The 9558-nt window shown below is 43.0% G+C and overlaps 1 protein-coding gene across 1 annotated transcript; it reads right to left on the bottom strand.

The window, feature by feature from the left end:
* Positions 1 to 546: 546 nt before the first annotated feature.
* Positions 547 to 9295, bottom strand: LOC118121247 (thiamine transporter 1). The gene is made up of 5 exons (XM_035176998.2): positions 9101 to 9295; positions 5890 to 6631; positions 2186 to 2378; positions 1181 to 1322; positions 547 to 1063 (listed from the first exon to the last, which is right to left on the bottom strand). Exons 1-5 carry the CDS (start codon positions 9293 to 9295, stop codon positions 920 to 922), a joined length of 1416 nt encoding a protein of 471 aa, XP_035032889.1. The 3' UTR covers positions 547 to 919.
* Between the last annotated feature and the right edge of the window lie 263 nt (positions 9296 to 9558).

Raw genomic sequence — 9558 nt, forward strand, 5'->3', positions numbered from 1 at the left:
CAGGCAATTTAGAGTCTGCAATGAACCTAAGATGCATGTACTTGGACTGTGGGAGGAAGTAGCTGCATGGAGAGACCCTGCATTCACAGGGAGAACAGGTCAATACACTCAGAAAGGCCCGGTATCAAAGATGTGTCTCCAGCCAAAATATCTCAATTACAAATACTCCCTCATCTCACAAGGTCAAGAGGAAAGAAAATCCTGGATTAGTCCCTTGACCTGGTTCTGCACCGGAGTGCTTTCCTTCCATCGAGTCTCGGGAAAATCCGTTCTGTGGATTTGTGTAATCAAGGGACAGGGCTGAAAACACAAGTGTCTCGAAACACGAGAAGTTGAAGATCAGTGTAAGATGAGAACAACCAAAAATGACAGAAATCACATTTGAGAAATGTTTATTTTACTTGGTCCGTATCCCTTCTGCTAACATGGAGGAGGGCGGTGTTTATGACCTGTGCTGCAGCCATCTTCCACTTTGTTTTATCAATCAACCAACAAACAAAGAGAGAAAACTTTTTACACTTTGTTGATCACAACTAATGTGGAGAAAATAAACCTGAGATAAATATGAAAAACCATTAAAATCCTGATTTCCAGCCTGAACGTCCACGTCACCACATCACAACCAGATTTCACCGTAAAACATGTAAACACGTAAACATATAAACATCATAATAAAACTAATGTTTCTCCAGAAAAACAGCTTTCATGCAGGGCTCTAGTTTTACATTGTGCAGGTACCGCTCTCTAGTGGCTACATGTGGGCACTGCACTCTCCTCTGTAAGTTGTCCATCTGTGATCAGCAGGATTTAACAAACTGTCATTTTGACCTTAATTGATCGATTGTTTATTGGTTGTTATCTTAATGATTACTCTCCTTTAAGACATGTGAGTGAGTGGGAGTCAGTGTGTTCACAGGCATCACAGATGGGAGGATTGTGGCAGGTCGGTGTCTCTCTCCGGCTGCTCGCCCACAGCCGCCCGTCTCCTGTGGAGCGCAGTGTACAAGCCTCTGACTGTGAACAGCAGGGAAATGGCTGCAAAGTACGAGGCGTAGATGAAAAACTGGAAAAAGAAGTGAAGACAACTTTATTCCTCAGAATACTTCCGTTTTGTTCTGGCTCCTCAAACGGCATCGTTGTCAAATACTCATCCGTCGTGAAGCCACTTCTGCGTGTTTACCTGGGAGGTGATGGCGAGATGCAGAGACTTGGCGTTGATGACGATGGCGGTGAGGACGCTCTGCAGGACGGTGCCGACGAAACTGTTCACGCCGAACACCAGAGCGTAGCGCTTCCTGTTCAGGGCCTGGGCGATCTGAAAACTGAACAGACAGGAGATGCTACACGGGAAATTCATTCAGTAATTAGTTTGATATTCAGGGTTTAAGTGGCAATAACCTGTTAGAAAACTAGAAGTCCTAACAGCTGCCTCTTTAAACCGCAGTGAAATTCACTAGATCCAGATTTTCTTTCATTAGGATCCATTAATTATTATCTGAGAAATCCAGATGTTGAAAAACGCCATTTAAACTAAAAGTGAAACTAAAATTCCTGCATCTGTTGATTCAGATCTGCAGCAACATATCTTTACCTACAAGGACCAGGAATAATTTCAAATACTGCAGCCAGAATTGTGTGATTAACCAAAGACATTATATTATAGAAGTGTTCTATCCACGTGTAAAGATGTGAGAGGTTCAATGCTCCCATAGAAGTTGCACATGTTATTTTTGCGGAGTCACACACGAAGAAGATACAGACGAAGATACCGAGAAGGTTTTCGGTGATACGAGCTGACGCCGGTGTCGATGTGCTGTAAGAAGAATGAATACATCACGTCCTGCCTCCGCCTGCTGAGACAACCCTCAAGTCCGGAGAACGACCCAGATTATTGGACATCCTCACGAAGTCGTGAATAAAACGGCATTTAACTCACTTGAATGTTAATATATCCACAATAAAACAAAGGCGATGCACTTTGAGGAATGTTTGCAAGTTGTGTGACTTATAAAAACATTTATTATCCAATAGCATTGTGAGGCTAATCAATAGGGAGCGTTCCCGTGGCCTCAACATTCACAGACTTGTTCTCAGGACTAAGTGAGGACACCGGGGGCTTCACAGGGTTAAAGGGGCTGTCGGGCCCCGGTGGAGCTTCTGCGTTCTGACCCTGATGTGTTCTCACGTGCAGATGGTGATGAGCTGCATGTAAAGGGCTTTGAAGATGATGTAACACGCGTAGCTGATCCAGATGTTGTCGGTCATCTCCATCAGGAAAACAGCGGCGGCGATCAGGAGCGTGAACCCCCCCAGGATCAGCTCCCCCCACACGGACCACTCCAGGGACACGTGGCCCACGGCGACCGCGGCTGCAGCTCCTGCAGGGAAACACCACAGAACCGCCTCAGAGACCAAATCACTAACTGTTTGTTCAGGTTTAAAGGAAATAAAACTCAAGCATCAACATACAGTCACATCACATCTGGCACATGTGGATTCATTCGGGAAACTCCACCCTCTTTTAGGCCTTCTGTGTTTTGGGGTCGTCAGCCTGTTTTTCTAATTCCTGATATCTCAAGGACGCCTTGAGGGAATATTTCAAATTTAGTACATGTGTTCAGTTCGACTCACAGATTAACTGATTAGTCGAAGGTCAAAGGTCAAGGTGGCCTCACATGACCTGAAGTCTGACTTTAGGATATTTCTTGTTGGAGAAATACAACATCGGGGCAGGAATTCAAGATTTGTGTTCCTCATTTAAAAATCAGGTTCAAGAACTGCCTATGGAGTTGAATTTTATTTCTTTATTCATTCATCCTGACCGTTTTACAGATATATCATTTTATTCTCTTTTATTTATTTATTTAATTATTTAACCCCTTATTTAATTTCTCGCAGTCCTTACTGTTCTTCTAGCATTTTGTTATTTCATATTTTTTTCTTATCTCTTTTAGTATTTAGTGTTTTATCTGTTTTTGTTAACCTGCCTTTGCTCTGTGTGTGAATGTAAATTGTTTTTATTGCTGTTATTCTGTAAAGTACTTTGTGTTTTATCGTTTGTATGAAAAGTTCTTTACAAAACATGAAGCCTGATTTATTCTTTGTATTTAGAAGCCTTTTTGAGACGTGTACGGTTTATTGATTTTCTTATTGATACGATTCACTGCTTCATCTCTGAGCACTTTTGGAAAATGAAGTTTCTCCTTTCAGCCACAGGATGGCACAGTGCAGCTCTTCTACATCACACGTGGTCTCATAAGGAGACGTTTGTCCCCAATGGACGGACGAATAGAAAACTGGGGAGAAACTATTGATTATCTCACGACACTCTCCCGTCCTCCTTTCTCCTCTTTTTCATCCCCTGGTATTCTCTCCATCACCTCACGTTGCTGCACATTCCTCACATGTTCCCTCTGCTGTGTCAAACCTCCTGTAATTGCTAAAGTTTAAATCCAAGTGTGTAAATAAGGAGACTCGTCACTACCACCCTGCAGACGAGGAGCCGTTCACCCTGAACTCTCTATCCACTGCAGAATAAATAGAGTATAATTGCTCCACTCTATTAAATGTGTACTTTTCCTTTTGTCCCTGATCCGTTTGTGGTCGTTCAGCACGAAGCGTCCGGCGTGAATATTCGCCCGCGTCCCCTCTGTGTGTATTTAAGAAGAACTTAATCAGTCCCCGGGCTCTGATTAGCAGAGGGAGGGTCAAACGGAGACTGAATAATTAGAGCAGTTTCCAGTGGTGTCTATCGGAGGCTTAGCGAGGTCAGCAGGAGGCGGCGGTGCCACTTCATCGAGAGGGATCGATACAGGGGGGGGGGGTGCACGCTGCAGGGCTGCATGCTAAGTACACTGTAATACCTGCGAGTACTTACGTTACTTTACTGTGCACGACTTACTTCTCACTGTCCAGTTGGTTCAACTCATGTAATGTGAGTAATGCACAAAAATATGTAAACTGGACTTTGCTCAACTCACTTTGTTTCATTTATTTTTCCTTGATTGAAATGGAAATATCACAATAAGTGTAAATAAAAAACAGTTTCATCCTTGAACAGACAATTATTTACAAAAAAAGATTGAATAGACTAAAACTGAAAATTACCACAAGTTAAATAAAATAAATAAGGTATAAAATGAACATTTTAAAAGTTTATGCACTTATGGTCAATAGTGCATTTAGGTCTTTGGTATACTTTGAATTTCAGGGACTTGATGTAAAATTTGATTTTATTAAAGCTTTGTGAATGAAGAATTAACTAAACTAAAACTAAACTAAACTAACTAAAACGTTAATCATGAAATCCAATTTTTTAATAAGACACCAAAAATAACACTGTTATGTTCAACAACATGGTGTCACTGTGGTTTTGCTGTTTAACCGTTCCATGAATTATTTCCAAAACAACAGAGCATGAGAACACACTTATTTTACTTAAACTGCTAAAACTTTGAAAGACAAATTCAATTACTACATTTTATTTAAGTAAAACTAAGAAGTATATATAAAGTTAATAATTAGATTTGCTCCCATTTTTCAAGTCAATAGGGAGAAGATTCTTTAAGATCAACAATATAACGTCTGAATGTGAATTTAGAGAAGTTAGGTTAAATATCACTTCAGATATAAAGTTAATAAACGTCCTGGTTTAATGTCTGAAGCATAAACATGTCCTCTGTGCTCGTGTTGACTTTCTGAATATTGAGCTGTGACCTTCCTGTGACCTCACAAGTCAAAACATCAACGAGAGGGGAAATTGGAGAATTAATTGCAGAACTGCAGATTATGACCGACATCGAGAGGAGACGATGCAGCGAGCGCTTTAAACCCGGACTGATAAAGATGTTTGATGTGTAAATAACTGGAATATTTACTCCTTCACACCAGAGATAAATAAATGGGTCGAGGTTTCCTGCAACTCCTTTTCCTTGAAAGTCAAACTGTGCCACACAATATATCTCTGTTCGCTCTGCACACACACACACACACATTTGGGTTTTATCATAAAACTAATGAGCTGCTAAAAATGTTGTGTTCAAGCTCCATATTAATATGCTGAATGTGGAAATAGTGACTTACATTGTAAATTATGCTGGGGGAATCCATATTCATATTTCCCCCTATCGGTTTCCACCAGGGGTTTTTATTTTCCTCGGGGATGTTTGCAGAGTGTGGAACACAGAAAAATACAACGGGGATCTTTGGGGAAATATCAGACACGGGGCTCGCTACAGCTTGACTGCATGTTGGGCCCCGACCATTTACAAGTGAAAGGCAAACAGCTGGATGTGGTTTACACAGAATAATTGCCTTTGGTTCCTGGGGAACGCAGGAATGTATCTGTGCTATAATCAATAAAAGTGCTCTGACTGGATGGCGGCAGCTGCTGCTTCACCCATCTGGGGATGAGAGCAGGCAATTAAATGGTCTAATTAATGCCGCTCCTATTGTCTCCCTTGCTTTGGGGCGTTGTGAAATACTGATAGAACGAAGGGATTGTGTTTTGTTTCTGTCTGTTTATTCAATTATGTTTTTCTAGTGGAATTTGTATAACAGCCATGAGCTCCACTGACAATGTTTCTATCACAACAAACCTGAAACCCTTTCTGTTTTACAGAGGTTTTAGGATTTAAATGTTTTGGGCTTGGATTGACATGTAAAGTTTCAAGGAGAAAGCAATAGTGGAGAAAGTACTGGGTAGTACAGATTCAGTTGAAGAGTCTATGGCTCGATTGCATGATATTCAGAAATTATACAAAAGGTGTATAAAGGTGCTGGACAGAGGTGAGGAGATAATGAGTGAATTTTTACATTTTTGGGTGAACTATCCCTAAATCTACCCCTTTAATATCTAATACCGTGTGGTTGTCTAACCCTAACCCTTACCTGACAACATGCCGATGGCGTCCACCCCTCCGTTGTAAGCGGTGACGTTTTGCGGCTGTATCTGAACCCAGAGCAGCTGCACGTAGCCGGAGACCTGGTAGAAGCCGCACCTCCCCGTTGCCATCCATATGCAGAAGAAGAGCAGAGCCGCTGAGGAATAACATTTCTTACAGTCCTGTAGGAGATTTTTGAAAATCCTTCCCACGTGCTCTGCAGCCACGACGCTCTTCGCCCTCTTGCGGAGGTCGTGAGCGCCCTCGTCTGGCTGGCTCTGCCGTACGGAATCTGTCCCGTTAAGATATATACTGGTCTTCGGCATGGGCAGGAAAAAGGTGGTTATGAGTCCGATGGAGACGGAGACGAGAGTCACGATAGCCAAGCAATAGAGGGACACGCCACCCAGGGACACCAGCAGTTGACCCAGGAGGCCGCCCACGGCGTAGCCCAGCAGGACGGCCCCTCTCACGTAACTGGTCACCTGCTGGTAGCGGCTGGCGGGAACCACCACGTAAATGTAGGAGAAGTAGGCCACGTCTCCCGCCGAGGCCACGCTGTAGCTGAACAGGGCCAGCTGAGCCGAGCGGACCCCCGAGCCCACCAGCACCAGCAGGAAGGAGGTGACATAGGTGAGGCCCTGGAGGATGATGACGGGCTTGTACCTGAGGACGTCGGTCACCAGGAGGACGGGGATGAGCAGGACCAGGCTGGAGTAGGTCCACACAGGATACACCTGTCTGGTCACCTGGAGACGAGAGGCGGACAGAGACCTCGTTATTTTTAGAGAAGGATTCCCTCACTGTTGATAGTGAAAGGAGAGAACCAGACGTAATATTCAAACTTATTCGTTGCTGAGGAAAAACCTTGTTGCTCGTGATGTGACACGTTAATAATATGCAAATTAACCCAGTTTTAGCAAAACTTTGCTTTTAGATAGTTTTTTGTTCCATTTTGGCCTCGACTCAATTAAGATTCAAAGATGACAGTGGCTCCTGGATACAGAATAATGTTTATGATTGACAGCAGATGCTTTTTAATGCTCTAAATATGTAAAATATTAACTGTTTAAGATTAAAAACACAATAATTAGATTCTTAGGAAATTCATTGTTGTCACAGTTTCTGCCACGGTGGAGTCTGACATTTCCAAAATAACCAAAAGGCAATTAAATAACACGCCAATCATCTTATGCATTATGATTTAACCCCCCCCCCGAGTCAATAACACTGAGCCCAGACAAAGAGGCGGAACATGACACATTAAATGACACGTGAAAATATCAAGGCATCGATTTGTAACGTGATCATGACTGTGATATTGCATTAGACTGGTCATAGTGTGTTGAATAGCGTTAAACTACACTTGCTTCCAAATCAGGGATAATTATAATGATTATTCCTCGTTAGATATCTATTGATCCCTCCTCTGAGGATAAATCCAGATTTATTGCTTCTTAACGTGCGACCATGAGGCCAAACGCTCCTCTTGACCCGCTGGTGCCGCAGATGTTGTGGTTACTGTTGTTCTGCTCTGCTCCGATCGATCGGTGGCAACATCATTTTCAGTATATTGATTAAAAATAGATGCGAGTGGGCCTGAGATAGCTGAAGTGCACAGAAACGAGCTGAACGTTGCGATGTGAATAAAGATGTAGAGAAAAATAACAAAAACAAACCAGACTTCACATTAAGAGCTGCAGAAAATGGACTGAAATGTGATTATTCTACCTAAAGAAAACAAAGTTGGAGTCTGAATTCACCTTAAGACCTCAGAAACATCAAGTTGGTGGTGGTACCTTTCTTAAATTTGTGGAGTCGGCACTTTGTTCACAAACTTAGTTAATTTCTGCAGCTGCATATAAAACTCTGAGAAGCCATTCAGGACCACAAGTGGAAAAAAGTAATTTGCATCATACATGGTTGAGCATCAAAAGAGTTCAGCGGCTGTAATTTGTGTGAACGCAGCGACGCTGCAGAGGTGTGAAGGAGCCTCTAGATCAAACTTTACTCTGAAATCCATCTTTATATCAGATTAGTTTATGATGCATGGAGTGAAAACAAAACACCAGTAAATAAAGTGAGGCAATGAATATTACAATATGGATCATTCCTCCCAGATGAGATGTTCAATTCATGATTACTGTACTTTAAATGACTTAATGGGATCAAGCAACATCTTTTTTATTTTGCACATCTTTCCTTTAGGACAGAAGAACATCTGTAGTGATGCTGCTTCTTCACCCAGGACTGAAAGGATCCTTCTCACTGTTTCTAATAATCCCAGAAATCTCTCCCTGTCTGTAAATGTCTCACAAATCGTGAGAACTATCCCATAATGTGAGAATCTGTTGAGGAACTTGTCCACTTTCTATCCTACATATGTTTATGTACGGAACGTGGAGCATGCTGTATATAAATATAACATTTTGGGGCCTCGGCTCCACAGGCCTCATTCAGTACGAGCTGCCTCACTAGCGCCCCCTATACAACCCGGTGGTTGGGTGAGTGGAAGTTCACATTGTTAATCCCTTTACGAGCGACAGTGGAATTACATTTCTCGTACACATACGACGCCTCTAAAGAAGTTTCTTATCGTTCACTTGGGTTCACGATGCGCACGGATCCCAAATCCCAACACTGCGTCATCTGGTTCTGAACGACCCCCCCCCGCACAACCTCCGCTCCCGTGTGTTCATACCTGTTTATCTCCTGCCACTGATACCCAGAGACGCATAAAGCAAAATCCCACAGTATAAAGAAGAGAGTGTTTTTAAATTGTCAGCTTTATGTGCGTTACTGCCACTCTGGGTTGTGCACGTTGCTTCTTTTACGACTTTGCTTTTTGCTTTTCTCTTCCTCACGGGTCAAAGAGAACAGCCCAGGGCTACGGCACGCATGAAGAACACTAATGCACATACACTGAGTTGCCTCCTGGTGGTAAACAAGAGTGTTAATAAATCATAATGGCACATAATGGAATGGAAAATTGATTATAATTATACTGACATTTACATACTGTATAATTTACATTTATTTAAATATCAAATGTCTGCTCGGAACTAATGTTATTGAGAACACACGTTATAATTATCAAATATATTCGTGTTTAAATGTCAAAGTGTATCATCCATTTGTTGTGTTATTCATACGCACATTATTCAGTTTATTTACGGTGTTCACATGATGTATCTGGTTCCACAGCTCCGGTGCCTCACCTGCTCTGTGGTGAGGTTCTTGTAGGTTCCTGTGAGGAACTCCGTCAAGAAGGGTTCTATGGGCCTCATCATGGAGAAGAACCCATACGTGCAGAGCAGCACAGTGGGGCCCACCCATCCAGTACAGCAGGGCCCACAATGGCGTCCCCAGCAAAGCCCGCCGCCGCCGCGCTCCCCGCTCCAGCAGAAACCCATCGTTCCTCTCCGGCTCCCCGGGGACGTCTGGCGAGAGCACAGTCTAATTCAGGCAGTTTAATCTGTGGAGATATGGAAGCCCCAGATAAGGCCAAGGTGAGACGCACCGCGAACACAGAGTCACCTGCTCTGCCATTGTTCCTCCCCTCCTCCCAAGTTTCCGCGGCCACGGCGCCGAGAACTCAGGGAAAGGAAAGAAAAAAAAAAAGGAGGCTGTGAGTGAAGATACATTAAGATGAAATATGAGGTGGCGAGGCCCCGGG

Source organism: Hippoglossus stenolepis, chromosome 14 (genome assembly GCF_022539355.2).
Source record: "Hippoglossus stenolepis isolate QCI-W04-F060 chromosome 14, HSTE1.2, whole genome shotgun sequence".
In the NCBI taxonomy this organism is placed as follows: domain Eukaryota; kingdom Metazoa; phylum Chordata; class Actinopteri; order Pleuronectiformes; family Pleuronectidae; genus Hippoglossus; species Hippoglossus stenolepis.